We start from the raw sequence: 19,446 nt of genomic DNA on the forward strand, positions 1-19,446 counted from the left end.
CCACTTCTGTCACTGTCTTCAAGAGGCTCAGGTAATTCGGTAGGATTTCTTGGGGGTGGGGGTGAGGGCGGGAGGGTGAGGGATTCTGTTCAAATGCACACAAGTTCTAACGTGGCGTGTCAGTGCAGGGACAGAACCTTCTGTCCCATCCCTGGGCATTCCCTGTCTCTGGAACTGCATTCCCAGCAGCCTTGTGCTAACTGCAGTCACCCCCAGGGTGCAGTACGATCCTGGCAGGAGCCCCCAGGACCTCCCACGAATTACCTCCGGGGTCTCTGCGCTGAGAGCAGGGCGTCCTCCCCCCGAACAGCAGCGGAGACTGGGTCAGAGCCTGGAGGCCACTGGCAGAGAGGCAGCTCCACACGGCGCAGCCGGAAGGTGGGGTCGAGCCTAAAGCGATGACACTCGGTCAGCACTGGCCCGTGCTGTCCCAAACGAGGAAGCCCGGGCCTTCTTAAGCAGCAGCCCCCGGCAAACACGGCCTGACAGATACCGCGGGGCAGCGAACTCACCCGAGACGAAGCCCTCGCTGTCGCCTGCGGCGCGGAGCCGCGGTGCTCCCGCGCCCGGGGACCTCTCCTCGCTCTCAGGAACTTCCGCGTCTTCTCTCTGCTTGTCACAGGTTCTCTTTGCTGGGTGCTCAGCTTCCTCCTTGGCAGACAGGAGTCTCTTCCTGGACCCCAACCCAAACTGTCCCCCGGAGAAGGCTTCCTCAGCCTCAGTCACACTGTCCCTGGGAGGCGACTGGTCTGGCAGCTGACACACCCCCTCGAGCTCAAAGTCCCCCAAGAATGGAGTCCGGCGGATGCCGAGGCTGAAGCCTGGCTCCTCTCCCTGCGGCCGGAGCGGCGACACACAGCCAGAAAGGTCTGTGGCAGGCGCAGCCCTCCCCGCGGCGGGGCCGAGGCTGCCACCCACCGCCCGCTTCCTGCGCGGCCAGCCCTTGATGCTGTCAGGGGTGGTTTTCCCGCTGTGCTTGGGAGACGGCGTCCAGGGAACCCCACCGTCTGTCTGAGATGGACAGGGGGTGCTAGAGGGGCAGTGGGTAGGGGTACAGGACCGGCAAATATAGGTTTGTCCGCCACCCTTGCCAGGGGTGCTGTGCGAGGGGCGCTGGCAGGGGGGTGATAAGTAGGTGGTTTCGGCTTTGCTGGACGACATGCTGAGACCAGGGCAGGCACCCTCGTCCCTTCTTGGGGGCTCAGCCTCTGACCAAGAGCTGGCATCAACCTTCTTAATCCGAAGCTTGGGAAGGCCGGAGGCTGGCATCTCCAGCTCCACCTCGTAGGTCTGCGGGCTGCCTGGGGCTCCCGGAAGCGGGGGAGAAGCGAGCAGCCTCTCCAGGGGCCGCCTTCTGTCTGACAAGGGGGAGCTGGGTCCAGAGGAAGGTGGAGACAGAGGGGTCCCAGGGTTTGTCAGGGAAGGCTTCTCACCGGTACCCCCCATGTTTAACCCCGTTCCTCCTCCCACAGGAGAAACATTGCTTTGCAAGTCATCACTGACATGGTCCTCAGCTCCATCCACGAGACTGAGGTACTCCATGTCCTCTGCAACGAGCAAAGGAGAGGCTGTGTGGCAGCCACTCCTGAAGCCAGTCCCAGGGTCATGGTGCCTTTCAGGAGAAGGCTGAGGAGTGGGGCTTGCTTCCTTCTGGTCCTTTCTAGCATCCGTGTTTTCAGTGATGCCGGCTCCTGGAGCAGTGGAGGTATGAGGCTGGCACTCCAGGAAGCTTCTTTCGGGGTTTGAGGTCTTTCTGTGCCTTTTCCCACTTTTAGAAGGGGGTGGAGGGGGGACGATGGCAGACAGAGCTGTCTGTGAGATTTTGGCGGGGGTCGAAGGGGCAGGACCGGAGAGCTGTGCGGCGACACGAGATGATGTCTGGGACTCTTTCCCATCCAGTTGTCCAGAGGGGGAAGATTCTGTGAACAATTTCTCAAGTGGACTCTTGGAAATGTCACATAAAGGAGAGTTAAAAGGTTCCTTAGGAGAAACGGGTGGGGAACAGGTCATGGTGGGGTCCCGTGGCCTGTCTGGGGCTGTGAGTACTGGATCCTTCCACACCTCTGCCGGCCCACTCTGGGAAGCTCCGGGGGCACGGGAATGTTGGTGTTTCTGATCCTGAGGTGTGCCCACCGGGGCACTTGCTCCACACGCCCCTTTTGCTGCTGCTCTCGGAGACCATCGAAGACGGTGTCTGGCAGGAGTTGGACACTCCCCCCGGGTCTGGGCAGTTGACAGCACTGGGACTGCAGGACAAGAGGTGCTCTCTGGACTGGAATTCGCTGAAGATGGCCAGGTAGAACTGTGCAGAAATCCGGGTTGCTGGCCGCCTGGCCTTCTGGGAGTTCTGGGTATCTTTCCCAGCAGAGTGGCACCTCCTTCTGGCAGGGGGCGTCCTTTCTGCAGAGTGACTTCTGGTGGAGGTGAATCCCAGGCATGCAAGAATGAGTCTTTTAAGGACTGAGAAAGGACATGTTTGACAGGAGTCGCTGCTGCAGGGGATCTGTGCAGCCTTTCAGGGGAGCACAGTGGAGTCTGGGGTGTCTGATAGCACCTTCTGAGTGTTGTCCTAGAAGAACTGGGGGATTTCCAGTCACTCTTCTTTGGAGTCTGTAAGGAAAAATGCTCATTTCAGTGCTTGAGTGTCATAAACTGCATTGTCTAAGATTATTTTAGAAGCCTTTAAGGTAAGGAGCCAAGAGGGAGGTTTATATTCAGCCAAAGGATGAATGACCTTAAGTTGGATATGGGCATGTCCCCACTTGTATCACTGCCACCAAAAGGGTAAAAAAGAAATCATGCCTAGGGGTTGGTGGTGTTTAGCGGGTCATACAGAAACACAAAAACAGAGTGGGAAGAAACAAAGACAACATTAACAGGAGACAGTGAACTAACTTGACTAAGTAGCAAATTTGCATGGTATTAGTATAATAAGGAGTCTGCTGAAAGATGGTGAGTTTCAGCTCAAGGATTCCCTCCCTCCCCCCACTACTGTCTCTCTTCCCCACCCAACTGTCTGTCTGTCTTCCCTCCCACCATCTGTCTCTCTCCCCTCTCTATCCTCTCCCCCTGACCCTCCCCTATCATCTCCCTCTGACCCTCCCCTCCCCCATCCACCACAAACAGATGAAGAATCCGGAACACTGCAAACGTGGGTGATAGAAGGAGCATCTCGTGCTAACACAAAACACTCTGGCCTCTTGGGGAGGGCTGAGTGTGAGGAGGAAAAACTGTTGAAATGTTCTAGGTGAACTAGGGCAGGAACTGGAAGGATTGAGAAGAAGGAATAGCTATAAGATACAGATACAGACTGTACATAAAACAAGCAAGGAAAATGGACTGGCTCCACTAGGGGGATGGACAAGTGAAGGGTGACCTCCAGGTTGCTGATGGGAAACTGGATCGAGTCTATAACCATGTCTGTCTTCCACCTACCAGCTTGGCCTAAGCCGACCTGCCAAGGTAAATCCTTACCTGCCCGATAATCATCCTGATGGCTCAACACCAACCATCCCAAATTTCCTTTATGACGAAGATATCAACTGCTTTCTCTTCCCTAACGGGTTCAGTGGGTTTCCATGACCATGCATGCCTCCACATTCCTCAAGAAACATTTCCTAAAATGTTTACTATTTAAACAGTAAAAACATTTCCTACCTTTGAGGCTGTAGGTGTCTCAGAATCCACTGTGCTTCTTGAAGGCCTTTTACTTCGAGCCAAACCCTTCTCTGAGGGACTGATCTTCTCAGACACTGCCCCAAAAAGAAGGCTCTTAGGAGACCGAATAGTTTGGACAGAAGTATCTCTTTGGTCTACAAGTCAAAAACAGTGACAACACCGAATTTCCTTTTACCTTCTGCCCTCCAGATACTAATAAAACAGCCAATTCACACAAAAAATAAGACAATAATTTCTGAGAGCAACTCCCTTCTGTCAGCAGTTACAGTATTGCTGCTTTCTTGAATTTTAAGAAGGCTACACTTACTCCCAGCCCCTAACTAAGGAAATATGAGCAACAAAAATAATTTATTTTGTAATTATAAGCACACATTTCTGATGATCCAAGATAATAACAGGTATAAAAACAAAGTATGTGCAAAAAGATATCACCTTGCACCTGGAACACTTGAAAATATGGTGTGCATTGCAGGTGAATTATTCTTAAACAAATGTATTGCTTGCAAGAAATGTGTGGATCACCAGTTTTACGAATCAAAAGGGGTGACTGGCTGTGTCGGCCATGGAATGTATCTGGTCATTGCACAGAAACTCGAATATATACATTTATTCTTCCCCTTCAATGTCAAGAAGCAAAATATCAATTTTCATACTTCTTTTCACTAAATGCTTCCCAAAAAGTGGGCGTGGACTTTTGAGAACAGACTGACACATATGTCACCTGACTTGACTTGCTGGAAGGAGTGAACTCTCTGCACACTTCGAGACTTGGTCTGAGACGCAGAATAGAAGGAACCAGACTTTGTCCTGCACAATGACAATTGCTTGATTCGAGGACTTCTTCTTAAACTTAGATCTACAAAACAAAAATGACGGTTGGTAACGAGGGTGAGATGCAAGCCTGACATTTTCCCATGTGCAAAATGGGTAAAAATTATGCAATGCCACACAACAGACGGAATCTGATCAGCTACTGGTTGAGACTTCTTAACCACTATAACAAAACTCAGAGGAGAAGGATTTAGGGCTCCAAAAATGTAAAAAAAATACCAGACTGTCACCTCCAGACAGTCTCATAAACTGCCACCGTTAAACATGTAGGGTAAGACATGTTTGCTAAACAAGTGTGACTTTTGTAAAGAACAATTAAAAATTGAAAAATTAAAAATGACACCCATAAGAGTGTTATTGAAGCTAGCATGTTAACACCATTTCTGAGTTATTAGATTTCCAAGTGGTCATTACAATTTTGGCTACTCTAGATTTTGATTTTCTACAAGAAGCATTACTTTCTAGATAAAAAAAAAAAAAGTTTTGAAAACTCCATCTTTATATACTTTATAGATAAGCCATAGTACTTTGCATTATATAGTATAGAAGTTTAGCCCTCACTGAGTTACTTTTCTATTGTGTGAATTATTTCTTCTCCAGAAATTCTCTCAGTACATTCTGTACAAGAGACAGTCCATCGATTAATGTTATTGATGGACACATGCCTATAGAACATCTTAGGATATGCAGAGTAACAATGGTAAAGAATGGTTTTCATTGAAAGTAGATAAAATATAATAAAACACAAATCAAATGTAGGTAATACCGTTTCCTTTTTCCGGGGACTCGTCAACGATATCAATATCAGGGCCAGGATCAGAGGATCTTGAGGAAAAAAAAAGTATAAGGAGTATTCAATATCGCTGGTTATCCATAGTTAACACACATCGAAGAGAAATACAGCTTCCCAAATCACAAGGTGAAAAAGACCACAAGGTTTGAGAGCCGTTTTACAAGATCTGTATGCCTTCTAACTAACACCCACAGATTTCACTTCTTGCTATTTATCTTAGAGATAAACATGTACAAGTGTGTAAAGTCCATGCACCAATCAGGTCGAGAGGGAGCCCGGATAAGACAGGGTAGACACTCTGCTGGGTGAAAAAGGCCAGCCACACAGCCCCTTCTGTAGGTTCTCCAGTCCTCAGACTTTGCAGAATGCTCTTCGGTTACAAGCAATACAGCTAAGATCTGAGTCACGAAGGTCATGGGGAGGTAACCAGTGGCCAGCAACATCATCACAGAGCAGACTGGGGTATGAAGGAACTAGACAACGCTGTCACTCACCTGCCCTTGATCTGTCTATGAAGCAGCCTTCTGGAGATTTGCTTGTGCACTGGAGTCTCAAGCACACTCTTCGTCAGCAGCTTGTGGTGACCTAGAAGCAAGCAGCAGACGGTTCACTGCGCCATGCCCTGCGGCAGTGACGAGGCCAAGAACACCGTGTAACCTTGCTCATGGCTTCCTACTTAGCTGCAGTGGCACTTCAGATCTTGGACTCAGCCCTAAACTGTAGGGCTCCATTTAACATGATGTAATAGTTAATTGGCACTCTTAGAGACTAAATGATACATAAGCAAATCTAAAGTGTTATGAAATTTTCATCTAACGAGTCATCCAGAGAAACACAAAGTGCTCACACATCTGTCCGCCTGGTTGGTAGTTCTTGTATTTATGGTTAAATAAAATAAAGTTTGTAAAAATGCTGATAAGCCATGTGAATGTCTACATATTTCATATTAAGATAATTCTACCTGGCAGATCACTTTCTCAGCGGAGTAGGTCAAACTGCTCATGGCAGGACTGATCTTAACAGAGTGACAAATGACAAGCAGGAGAAGTGCTATCAGCGAGAATGTGGAACTTTAACCCGCCCCAGGCCCAAAGCCCCCTTCCCGGCCCTCTGGTACATGAGAACCAACAGCCTACAGCCACGGTGCAAACCCACTGGAGCCTCCGCGCGGGCCAGAATGGGACCGAAGTGCCCCCGAAGCCCCATTCCCAGATGACTGTCATCATTCAGCCTGTCAGGCAGTTCCCTGGAAAATGCAACTCGCAAGGCTTCTCTCATTTGACCTGACTCAGAACTCACCCATTAAAAACGGCATTGACTAGGAAACTCTGAAATTGTAACCATCGGAGCTGCCGACATGGCGCTGACGACAAGCTGACCAAAAGTTTAACTGGAAAAACTGGGGAAGGAGACATCCACAGGGGACTCTGCAAACCTCTGAAAGTTTCTGAAAACCTGAAGTCCAGGTACTGTAGGGCTGTGTGTATGCCTAGGACAGACCAAAAACGGGTCTGAACTGTCACCTCTGGCGGACCTTGAGACTCTAGATAAACAGAAAGTGGAGCTGTGAGCTGCCCGGCTGGGTGATGGGGGCGTGAGCCGACACGCGCAGGGCCGTCAGTGAAGGCTGGGAGGAAATGTGTCCGGACACTGACCACTGAGCTAGCCAAGCAGAGACCTCAGGGCCTACACATGACAGAATACGGTTTAAAGAATTAGTTCTGGAAATTCACAAAACAAAAGCACTGACAACAAACTCTGGTGGGTAGGAGCTGGGTGTCTGATTTGGAGAGCTGACTCATTATTTAAAATGTCCAGTTGTGAACACAAAATGAAACATGCAGAGAAATAAGTGTGGCCCATACATAGGAATAAAAAAAGTCAATAGAAACCATCCCTGAGGAAGTCCAGACATTGGACCTGTTAGACCAAGACTTTACCTATTTGAAATATGTTCAGAAAACTATCTAAAGACCTAAGCAAGTCTGAGAGTGATGAACTGCCAAATAGGAAATATCAATTGAGACAGAAATCATTAAAAAAAAAAAAAAGGAAACTCTAAAGGTGAAAAAAATATCTAAAAGGAACAACTCAGAAGAGGGGCTCAACAGATTTGAGGTGGCAGGAAAAAAAACCCACAAGTTTGAAGACTGGTAAATATCCAGTATGAGGGACAGGAAGAAAAAATAACAACAAAAAATAAACAGCGTCTCAGACACCTACAGGACACCGCCAAGAATGACAACGTGCACAGAAGGAGAGGAGAGGGAATGAGGCGGAAAGAAAACTTGAAGATATATGAGATGAAAATCTCCCAAGTTTGATGGAAGACGTGACAATAAACCTCAGTAGCATAAACTCAAAGAGCTCCACACTTAGACAGATCATAAACTGTCACAAATGAAGGACACTGGAGAGAAGCATGAGCAGCGATCCATCACACGCAAGGGATCCTTGACAAGCGTGACGGCTGCTTTCTCATCAGACGGAGAGGCAGTGCGATGACACGTTCAAGGTGTCAAAAGCAGAGTCAACCAAGAACTCTCTATCCAGTAGAACCAGTGTTCAAACACGAAGGAGAAATGAGGGCGTTCCCATATTAAACATAAAACAAAAAAAACAAACAAAAAAAACCCAAAGAGAACGGGTCACTAGCAAACCTGCTCGACAAGTAACACTGAGGGGGAGTCCCTCAGGCTGACATGAACGGGCAATAAGCAAACTCAAATCCATAGGAAGAATTAAAGGGCATGGGTAAAGGCGGCCACACAAGTAAATACAAAAGACAGTATAAAAGTATTGTTTTATCACTCTTTTCTCTCCTAGGAGTGAAAAGATAAAGCGATAATTATAAATTTTTTTCAGTGGGCATACAGTATATAAAGATGTGATTTATATGAGAATTTGATAGAGGAGGAGTAGGAAATATAACTGTATAGGTGCAAAGTTTCTTATGCTACTGACATCGATTTGGTATTGGTCTGAACTAAGCTGTGATAAATTGATATTGATTGTGACCCCTGAGGAAGTGACGTCACGCGAAATGGTAGAGTAGGAAGCTCTAGGGGTTGCTGTCTCCTCTAAAACAGCTAGTAAACTAGGGGAAAAAATGATCCAAATCAACTATTTTGGAACCCTGGAAACTGGCTGCTTGTAACCAACGGGGAAGTGCTCACGAAGGGAGAGGCGCCCATGCTGGTTTGGGAGGACGCGCGCCCAGCAGCCGCCATCCCCTTTGCTCGGCCCCACTGCAGCTGTGGGGACAGTGGCCCACTTTTGGGGAGCGGTCGGCTGGTGGCAGGGCAGACGTTGGGGACCTTGCCCTACAGACATATTTTTAAATTTTATTGTTCGGTTACAGCGGACACGCAACATCACATTGGTTTCAGGTGGAGAGCACGGGAATCGGACATTTATATCCCATACAAACTGATCACCCCGATAAGTCTAGCACCACCTGACATGTTACATAGTTGTCAGGTCACTGACTAGCCACAGAGATAACAGGATAGAAACTTCAGTGACCACACACAACAAGGAATGCGTGCTTTCCAGAAATAGTCTAAAAAAGACAAATAGATAGCTGCTGCCCTCAATAAGCAGATATCAGCATACAAAGAAACAGGAAAGTATGGCTCACTCACAGGAAAAAAAGAGACATGGGTTTTCTTGACAGAAAGTATGCTTTAGATGTTGGAATCAATGGTCAACAGTAAATTGACTATTCTAAATATGTACCATGAGCTCAAGGACACCATGGACAAAGAACTAAAGAAACCAGGAAAACAATGTATGACTATCAACAAACCACTGAAAATTATAAAAGGCAATCAAAATCAACCAGTCTGGGCAGAAAGAAAAAAAGAATGAAGAAAAACGAACAAAGCCTGTGGGATCCTGGGGCACCATCGAGTGGGCAACATACACACCCTAGAAAACCACTGAGTCGCATACTTTATAAGAGTTGATTTCATGGTACATGATTATCTCAATTATTTAAAAAGAGTAAAAAACCAAACAAACATAAATAATAAAATAAAATGAAATAAAGCAAAACAAAGCCGCCAACCAAAAAACAGACCAAAAAAACCCCCAAAATTGACAAAAGACTAGAAAGCTGGAATCACTGTTCATTTCTTTTTGACTGGTTTTGTGAAAAGATGCTTGTCTCTGGGGGAAGACCGAGAGAGACCTTCACCCAAGCTTGAAGGGAAAGCGGCCCCAGAGGAAAATTAACAGAGGGTGACCGCAGCGGGGAGGAACTGGTGAGATTAACACGTTTGTGCAATACGGTGAGTCCGGGGACGGACTTGGGCCCGCGAACCACGTTCTCTTGGTTATTCTAAACTGTACCTCTGGTCTTCGTGACGCTGGCGAGTTTGCCCTCCAGGCCTTCCACAGCCGACACGGAATGGCTCCTAGGCAAGCCCCGCTTTACTGGTCTCTTTGAGGGAGAAATTTCCTGGTTGAAGAGATTTCTTCGAACTTTGGTCACTTCTAAAAGTATTTTAAAAAAAAAAGAAAGGAAAAATAGCAAATCTCATTACTCATAAATGCCATATCTGGGAAAACAAAGATATCCAAAACAGAGAGAAGCTGCTTAAGGAAACTATCCTACAGACCGACTACCATGTTGACACCTGCTAACAGGATTTCCTTAATTACACCCACAGGGCACATTAAAACTATGTACTCTTACACATTCAGCTTAATCCCAGCTTTTCAGGAATACGTGGAAGGCCCGCATCACTTACATCAGAAGCTTTGCTCATTATAAAACGGTCATAATCCTTAAGTAAAAAGCTGGCGAATGTAGGTCATGGTCCCTTTACTAGATCCCAGTGTTAGGGTGTTTCTCTCACTTTGGACACTTTTGCTGCCTGGTATCAGCTCAGCTTCAAGTAGATAAGACACTGTTCAGAGTTTCACTGATTTCTTTCTTCTTGTGGCATTTTTTTGCTAATTTTTTGGGTTATCGTAAGTTCTCTCCTCACTGCGAAGCATAGGGGCTCTGACCATCTAGACTCAGAAAAAGAGCTGAAGAATCGAGAAACGTCTGCCAAAGTTAGCAGAGTGGCATCTTAAGAGGGCCTGCTGGAGGCTACTCAGAAATTCACCATGGGCAAATTCTTCTAGGAGCAAGTCATTTACGTGAAAGCCAAACAAAGTAGGATCCAAGAACGAGGAGGCGCCCTTATGTCCTCCCATCGGTGACATAAATGATGCCAAGGGTGCCGACAGCATCCCAAGGTCTCCTAAAACCGTTCCTCTGCCTCCACGAACGAGTGCCTGTGACCTGCCTTAGGCTGTCTGTGAAACTGACAGATGACCTGACAGCTACATTTGATTTTTCACTTTATTTTCCCCAGGTTTTTTAAAAGCTTAGTATCTACAGAGACTCTGGAAGAATATAATAAACATGCAGTGCTGGTAGAATACACCTACTGTCAAGGTCTGCTTCCTGCCTCCACCCCTCTCTCCAGGGACACAGCTTCCCGCCCCTCAGCACTGCAGGGTACGTGGCGGACGCCACAGCTCTTCACGTGCCTGTGGTCAGTGCCTGTCCCCTGAGGAAGAGCGTGTGTCCACTTTCTAACTTCTCCTAATGTCACAATATCCTTTTCCTTTTCAAATGTATGATCCAAGCGGGGGACACAAAGTCCGTTGAGCTGCCACACTTAAACTCCTCTCTTCGAAACCAACGTCACAGCATCTTTCCCTTTTTTGGGCTTTCACAATAATGGTGGGTTGTTTGGGTTGGTTTCTTTGGATTTCAGGCCAATTATTTTGCAGAAAGCAGTATTTTGAGACTGCCTTATTCTACTAGCACATGGCATCTGGACATCTTTCACTAACCAGCAACTATATAAAACTGTAATTTATAACTATGCAGCTACTTAAATATATGCAATCAAAAGAAACTTGTCATTCAGGTCAATAAATACATACGCTGAGGGCCAAGTATACCTTGTACTGTATCTTTCCCTGGGAGTGGAGGCTGCTGAAGAGTTGGGCGAGCGTTCTCCTGAAAAGTGAGAAAAATCTAATAAGAAAATAGACATTCTTTTAAAATAAAAGAATAAATCTTGCACCTGAAGCATCTGACCCTTACAGCTCCTCTTTTAGGAATCCATAACAAAAAACTGTTGTAAAATGCGAAAAAATATGTTCCAAGGCTACTGAGGGCTACACTGTAACACATAATAAACAACACCCTAAATTTCCATAAAGAGTGAAGTCAATACATGATGGTTCATCCACCCAATACAGACATTACGAGAGCTGAGAAGGAAGAAAAATCCATATATATTAACACAGAAAGAGGTCTATGATGGAGAAAATGTAAAAAAAAAAAAAGTAGAATAATAAGTACAGTGGGTTAACTGTAATGTTTACGTGTATCTGTACATATACCATGCGTGTAAACCTTTGGTGTATGTTAACAGTTATGTACAGAAAAGGGCCTGGGGATAATATAATCATCATCCGTGATTACTTCTGAAGGATTAATGGAGAAGGGACTTTCGCACTTTTAACTTTATATGATTTCAACTTTTTAATGGTGAGTATGTATACCTTTTGTATACATAAAAAAGTAGGTGAAAATCAATATAAACTAATTAGAGGGTGCCTACCTATACTCTTAGGAACTTCTTCATATAAAAATGCTACTTATTTGCTATTATAGTAGAGGATTTAAGAGTTAAAATCCAGACGGATCTCAACAACAGGATCATTTTTACAGATCTTTTTGTTTCATTTTTCAGTTATGCCACTGTAATAACTGGGGAATGAACTAACACATAGGGGCAGAAACTTAACAAATGATGCTCTGTATTAACCAAGATCAAATCCAGATCTTAGTGAATCAAGTTTCAGAGAAGCCAACTTTTTAGGCCAATCGGTAACCATTACGACAGTGACAGTGTTAGCTCTGCTGAGACGGGGTCTGACACCCGCTGGCTGTCCACTTTTGGATTTCACACTCTCCAATCAGGATTCCAGGATATGTAAGATCTGCATCTTATTCACTTATACTTATTAAGATCTATTAAGAACATGAACACTACTAACTCTTTAAAAGAACTCTTTACCTCTGATTCCAAAGGACAGTTATAAATCTCGAGAAAGAGAGCAGACAACTATCATAATAATGAATCCTTTGAAAGCTAATTTTCATAGAATTTTAACTCTTCTCATTATTTCATGCAGTTCAAAAGTTTTGATGCGTTCTTCGTCTCCTTTCCTGAGCCAGACAACAATTCTACTTAGTAAATGGACTTGACCCAGGCATTTTTTTAAAAAACTGTCAAGTCCTTACGTCTATTGCCACAAAAAACAATTACCGTCTGGCTTCATGAAAGCACCCCCCTTTTACTGCTTTTTTAACTTGTTACAGAAATAAACCTTATGTACTGAAAAGTACTTTCTGGAATTAAGCCAGAGTCCTATTATAATTGTGCATTATATTTTAATAACCTCTTTGCTTTGGCTAGTTATTATTTTGAGTTTTCTTATCTACATTAGGTTCCGAATTAACTTATTCATTCCTAACTTTTGTGTGCTGTTTTCCTTTATATTACTTCTAACTGTCACTTTTGGGTGACATGGTTAATCTTTAAAATATACATATTTCTTTATTCCTTGGATCAGATGGGAATGTCCAATTTTATTTCTGTGTGCTGCAATGTCCGTGTCCTAAATGTGGAGCCACTGCCTTTTGTTCTTATTTATGGTGTGACTCCTGCCGGAAGGAACAACTCAGTAGTGATGTTTCTTGTCTCTCGGAAATGACTTACGTTTTTGGTAGATCTCTTGGTCACTTTGGGAATTTCAATTTGTCGAAGATTCTGTGAGATCTCTGCGATGCTTTTATGTCTTATTAATGCATTTTTCCTTTTAAAAATGGAGAGAAAGAGTCAATCTACACTCAATACAGGTTAAGTTTGACTAAAACTAGAGTGTAACATAAAACATTAATTAAATAAAAGTCAGTTATCTTGGTGTTAGCCTGAATTTATCACCAAAAAAGTAAACCCAGAATTTCTGCAATTTACTACTATAAACTCAACTAGTTATGAACAATGAAAAGCATCAAGGAAAAACTTAAAAAGTGAGCAGAAACCCTGAGCTCATCTCATAAACGGCTACTACTTCCTGGAGACCCCACGTGGACAGTCAAGAAAGATACTGTGGACCGCTTGATAAACATGGAAAGTTCCCTGGGTAACATGAAGACAGTCATACGCTTCTAGCACTCTTCAAATTATCCAGGGAACATACAAGAGGAACCCCAAGAATAGCCTTCTGTGATTCAGACATAAGGACAACTGTTATTTCAATAAATTATAAACAAAGACAACTGGACTATGGTTTAAACACATCCTTAAGTTCTTCAATTCCTTGGGCTCCTACCTTCTCTTCTTAGCTGACCTTGTGCGAAGCTCCTCCAGTTGGTCAGATTCATTGCCAGCTGACATTGACCTTTGGGTGCTTGACATAGGAGGCACAGAAAGAAGTGGTGACTTGCTCTCCTGTGTCATGGAATCATCACTGAAGCAGTCCGTAGGAAGAACACCAACCAGCTGCTGAGGAACCACAAACCCTAGGCTGTGGTAGAGACTCCCAAGTGTCTTTGGGATAGAGTCAACATACCTGTGGAATAAATATCGGTTAAACACGCAACAGTCGGTCACCTACCCACCCTCTCTATTCCCTCCCTTACCCAGCATGAGAAGGATTTTACAACTCCATGATTCTGAAACAACACTTATGTAGTACTTGATGGATAGAATAATTTGAAAGTTAGCAGTCATCAAACTTACAATCCCAAAATTTCTTCCAGAAACTTTGCTAGGTATGCTGAATCCTCAGTTAAACACACCATGCGCAGCAAATCTGTCACCTGAAAGAGATTTTACACAATTCCTAAGTGCCCTCTGCAGGAGAGCCGGAGGTGGCTGTGGCGGATGCCCACCGACTCGGCTCTCTGTACTTACCTCCTCGACCACCTGCTCCATATCGCACACACTCTCCTGTATTGAAGGGCACTGCAGACACACCTCCAGACGAAGAAATACCTGAAGCTGGCACCTTGTGGGGAAAAAAAAACCAAAAAAAAATTGGTTATATCTACTTTGAATGCCACTTATCCAAAAGCTTCTTCCTTAAGTATATATCTATTTATATAAGAAACAATAACCTCAAAGGACCACTGCTTTTGCTAAATAATAATACGGTCACCAGATAAATAAGTGAGTCAAACTACATATTAGGACTTCATAAAGAACTGGCTACAAAAGCTTCTTCAAGCAACTGACAATGTGTTTTGAACAGATACAAGCAACTCTTGGAGCTTTGTTTCAGAGAGATGATTAAAAAAAGAAAAAGTAAGTTACTTACTCTCTGACTTTTTCTTCTTTATCCAGTTTTCCTATATTCTGTCTAAGGCTTTTGCTAGTTTTTAAGAGGTTATTTTTGACTTGATTCAGGCAGTTCACCTGAAAATACAGAAGCATAACAGATTACATGACATCATTATTTCTAATTTTTTCACAGCTAATGAATGCCCTGAGAAGGGAAGTGCTGTCCCTTACAAATTTCCTCCTTCTTTCATTTGAATCAAAAATAGCGCAATGGATATTGTTCATTTATATCTTTAAAAAAGAACATGGTAAAAAAGTATTTGAGAGCAATTAGGCACGGATAAAGCAAGCCTGCAAATTTGATCTTTCTTAAAGGAGATTATTAAGTGGTGACTGAGATGTCTAAGCACGTAAATAATTCCTCCTGTTCACTTTAGCGGGGCCTGGCCTCACCAGCCATGAATAAAAGCAATAACATGGTCGAAAACAGTGGTTTGCAACACTCTCTGTGTGTAAGAATCATTAGCAAGCTTTTCAACAGTACTCAACCCCCAGAGACCTGTTCCAGTTGCTCTGGAGAGAATCAGGCATCAGCTATTAAAAAAAGTCCTCAGTGACTCTAAAGTGCGGCCAGGGTGAAGGCCGCCAGTCTAACCTATGCAGCTAGAATGAAACTAAGGACACAGCTTTCCTTAGGGGAGAAGGCAAGTAATGACCCCCCCGCCCCAGACTATTTCCTTGATTTCCACCTTATTAGTTCGCCACGTCCATCTTCCAAGACCTGGGATTATGCTCACCTCTTTGCTCATCTTATCATTTCTGAATTGTGTAATGCACAATAAACTGACGAACCAAACCCACCAAGCAACAATTACATGTAGGCCGTGCAACGCCCCCGCTCCCGTACCTCTAACTCCTGGGTGCCCTTGGCCTTCAGGAACGCTTTTATGGCTGAGATCATGTTCCGGGCACATGAATACAACATGCTTTCCCCTGCGGCCACAGTCTTTTGGTAATTTTCATGTATATAAGACAGTAGCTCCTCTTCAGTTTTAAAATCTTAAAAAAAAGAAAGAAAGAAAGAAAAAGAAACGGTCAAATTGAGGACTTCTGTCCAGGAAGGCAGAGTAGCTAAACACTGTGCTGCCTCCTCCCATGACCCCATCAGAATTGCATGTAAATGACAGAACGACCATCACTCAGAACCACCTGAAGTCTAGCTGGACAGAAGTCCTGTAACTAAGGACGTAAAGAAGCCATGTGGAAACTAGTAGGAGCGGCAGAGGCACTGAAGGGGCAGGTCCCTGACCCCTGGTGTGGCCAGAGAACAGCAGGGATAGCTCAGCTGTGGAGGCCCCCGTGGGAGTAAAGGGTCACAGATGATCCTGGGGCACCAGTGCCAGGAGGAGTACTCCCCATAACATCTGGCTATAAAAACCAGTGGGAATTGCAACCAGGTGAGATGGACGGTGGCTGGTGACAGGGCAGCCCTCTTAAAGGGCAGTCACAGACTCACTTGCAAATTCAGTGGCGCAGGGCCCCAGCTCAGGGCAGGGACCAGGGACATACATGGGGAGGAACTGAACATACTAGCTTCAGTGAGAGGACGGCAGGGGCCGAAAGCACTGCCAGGGGCCACCGCTCCTTTGTCGAGCCCTCTCCTGACCCAGCCAGCCTGGCGCAGGCCATTGACCTGGCTGACCCCACTCACCTGCCTTGGAGAGTCCCTGAGACACCGCCCCACCTAACTTGCGTGCCTGGCCCTAGATGCTTACAGTGGCTTTTCCACGTGTGGCCTGCTCAGGTTACATACTTTCCCAAAATCTATCAAAGGTTCACAAACCCAAAACAAGCAGTGCCTGGCCTCGCCATGCCCTGTACCTCCTGCTAAGCAGCCCAAGTCTGGCACAAGTGGCAACTGGCCTCAACACTAACCATAAGAAAGCTAGTATAGCTATATTAATACCAAGAAAAAGAAACTTTAAAGCAGAAAGTTGGTAGGAATAAGCAAAAAATCATTACGAAAGACAATCACAAGATACAAACAATTGTGAATCTGTATGAACCTAACAAAAAAGCCTCAAAATATATGATGTGAGAACTGGTAAATTGGCAAGAAAATTTTGAGAATGGTGGAAGACTGTAAGATAATCACCTCAGTTATAGACAGAAAAAAAGTAGAAAAAATTATTAAGAATGTTGAATATTCAAATATTAATAAACTCGATGCAATGGACATGTATAGAACCAAGTACCCAAGAATCAGAGAATACACATTATTCATAAGTACACATGGAATATTAACAGAACTTAACCACATATTAGGCCACAGAGTTCCAGCAAATATTACAGTATCAATATCTTACAGAATACACTTTCTGCTCGAAGTCCAAAAATATTAAAAGCTAAGTACAAATTAGGAATATTAGGAATGTCAGAAAATATTTAGAACTAAGTATCAGTGAAAACCACATATGAGGGATATTTAGACTTACCTTTTAAAGAAGAAAAATTAAAAGCAAATTAGTTAAAGGTCCAATACAAGAAGGTGATACTAAAGACAGGAACAGAGAAGAACGGGAAACAAAGAAACAAGAGAGATCAACAGAAACAAAAAATGATTCTTTGAAAAGCCTAATTAAATAGAATCTATAGCAAGATGGAACAATTTAAAAAAAGAGAAAAAAGGCATAAATAAAAAATACATTTTTTTACTTTTCTTTTTTTTTTTTTAGCGCCTACAGCACCTGGTCTTCCTAGGTGGTCTCCCATCCAAGTACTAACCAGGCCCGACCCTGCTTAGCTTCCAAGATCAAGTGAGATAGGGCACGTTCAGGGTGGCATGGCCATAGACATAAACAAACAATATTAAAAGTGAAAAAATACAGCAGAAATTCAAATTATTATTAGAAAGTAGGGTCGAGGTTTTTTTCCATAAAGATATCCAGTTATCGCCGTATCATTTGTCACAAAGATTATCCTTTTCTCATTGAATTATTGGGCCACTTTTGTCACACATCAATTTACCTCTGTTACTCAGGTCTATTTCTGCAAAAAGGCTAGTGCAAAAATTCTGTTAACAACATCTTGAATACTGTTAGCTTCCCTCTCCTCTGACTGTCTCATCCACTCTCCTGCACCTTAACAGCTCATTAAAGATGTTCTGTCCTACTTGAACTGAGTGTCATCTATGCCTCTTACATTCCTCAGAGATAAAGTCTTTAAAAGAGCAGAAAATTTCTTCCTGAATTTTCGAATTTTCACAAGGGTGACATCATTCAATTACTGCCCAAAGTTCCTAAGCTATCATCACAACCATTCCACAGGATGGCCACTGTCAGTGTAGACTGTAATCTGAGAATGAGAAACAAACTGTAATTCGATCTGTTTTTTTTTTTTTTTAAAGCAAAAAAAAGGCAAAGTAAAAGCTACTGGACCAACTTCCTCTGACTGACTTTGAAAGACCTCAAGGGCCTGGCTCTCGCTTGCTCATGAACCCTCCCCCCCCCCCTTTACTGACAAACGTATAAAACGTCTTCAACCACTTGTCCTATGGCCAAACCACAGCCCTCCTTGGTGACTCTGCTTATGTCAGGCCCCAGCCAGTATGCTCTTCCTGTCTTCTGCCACCGAAACTGCTCATTCTTCGGAGTCTCATCTGGGCTCCGCGGGCCCCTCGAAAGCCTTCGCAGCCAGTTTCAGCCCACGGCTGACCGACCTTCTGTTTCTCGGCTCCTACTGTCTTTACTTCCCAAATGGGTACGATTTTCTGTTGCAACACTGGGCTCCCTTAGGTATTAGTTTTATTAATTCCTTACGTATATTGTATATGTATCGATATTTATCTGCTCATTACTATTCTTTGTAGTTGGATCATAAATCTAAGGAGAGGACATTATGTTATCGATTTATTGTATTCCCCGTAACACACTTGTGAGCATGTGGCAGATATTCGATAAATGTTAACTGGGATATGATTAAAATTTATAAGAATATGAGGGTATAAAAAGGTACACATGGACATAAAACACAAAAATGTCATAAAACAGAGAAATACCTTTAGGTTTCGAACTTCTTAGTGATCGTCCTTTGTTTTCCAACCTATCCACTGTTCTTCCAGCGGCTGTCTTTTGGGTCCCTTTCTCCCCAGTGGCATCTGGACTGCCATCCGGATGTAACTTCTGAGCCTTGACATTCAACCTCGCGACATTCAACATCTTCAAGGAACGGCACATGGTGTTCATCTTCTGCCTCACTGGAGTACGAGGGACACCTCCTAACAGCATCATGGGAAGGAAATAAAATAACTTTTACTCCTATGGAATTGAGAACTACTTTAGTTACAAAAACTGAACAGAAAAAGCTATTTTTGATTCAGATTAAATATTCAGTCGAAGAATACTGAAATGAAGAAGATCCCTTCAGAATGATCAAAGTCCTCGCATCTCTTTCCAGCCACAACAGGGCAGAAAGACAGCTCTTTTTTTAGCTGAAGTTTGGGAACCAAACATCTCGATGTGAACAGGTGGTTTTTACACAGGGAAATAAATGCCAAACAAATGGATGTTGGTGCTCCCCAAGGTCACAGAGTTAGCTGCACCCAGAGCTACCTTTTTTTTTATTTTTAATTAATTTATTTTAACTTTCCTCACATTTTGATGCAGTAACTTTTCGTGGAAGCTTATGCTAAGAAAATCACTGAAGAACAAATTGCATACACGATGCATACCACAGTATCATTTATAATGATAAAAACAACAATTAGAATGTTTGACAATG

The 19,446-nt window shown here is 44.0% G+C and overlaps 1 protein-coding gene and 1 pseudogene across 2 annotated transcripts in view; both read right to left on the reverse strand.

The window, feature by feature from the left end:
• Nucleotides 1-19,446, reverse strand: part of TICRR (TOPBP1 interacting checkpoint and replication regulator) — a 51,817-nt gene that overhangs the window by 1,505 nt on the left and 30,866 nt on the right. For both annotated transcript variants that reach the window (XM_036231952.1, XM_036231953.1), the window contains 15 exons: nt 18,725-18,943; nt 15,575-15,726; nt 14,705-14,802; nt 14,302-14,395; nt 14,128-14,207; nt 13,718-13,957; nt 13,102-13,198; nt 11,270-11,327; nt 9,656-9,799; nt 5,797-5,887; nt 5,276-5,334; nt 4,400-4,534; nt 3,658-3,812; nt 513-2,610; nt 265-390 (listed from right to left, as the gene is read on the reverse strand). In XM_036231952.1, the coding sequence (XP_036087845.1) occupies nt 265-390; nt 513-2,610; nt 3,658-3,812; nt 4,400-4,534; nt 5,276-5,334; nt 5,797-5,887; nt 9,656-9,799; nt 11,270-11,327; nt 13,102-13,198; nt 13,718-13,957; nt 14,128-14,207; nt 14,302-14,395; nt 14,705-14,802; nt 15,575-15,726; nt 18,725-18,943 (3,846 nt within the window). The remainder of the gene's footprint in view (nt 1-264; nt 391-512; nt 2,611-3,657; nt 3,813-4,399; nt 4,535-5,275; nt 5,335-5,796; nt 5,888-9,655; nt 9,800-11,269; nt 11,328-13,101; nt 13,199-13,717; nt 13,958-14,127; nt 14,208-14,301; nt 14,396-14,704; nt 14,803-15,574; nt 15,727-18,724; nt 18,944-19,446) is intronic.
• LOC118611750 lies at nt 17,403-17,521 on the reverse strand (annotated as a pseudogene).

This window comes from Rousettus aegyptiacus, unplaced genomic scaffold (genome assembly GCF_014176215.1).
Source record: "Rousettus aegyptiacus isolate mRouAeg1 unplaced genomic scaffold, mRouAeg1.p scaffold_m13_p_14, whole genome shotgun sequence".
Classification (NCBI taxonomy): domain Eukaryota; kingdom Metazoa; phylum Chordata; class Mammalia; order Chiroptera; family Pteropodidae; genus Rousettus; species Rousettus aegyptiacus.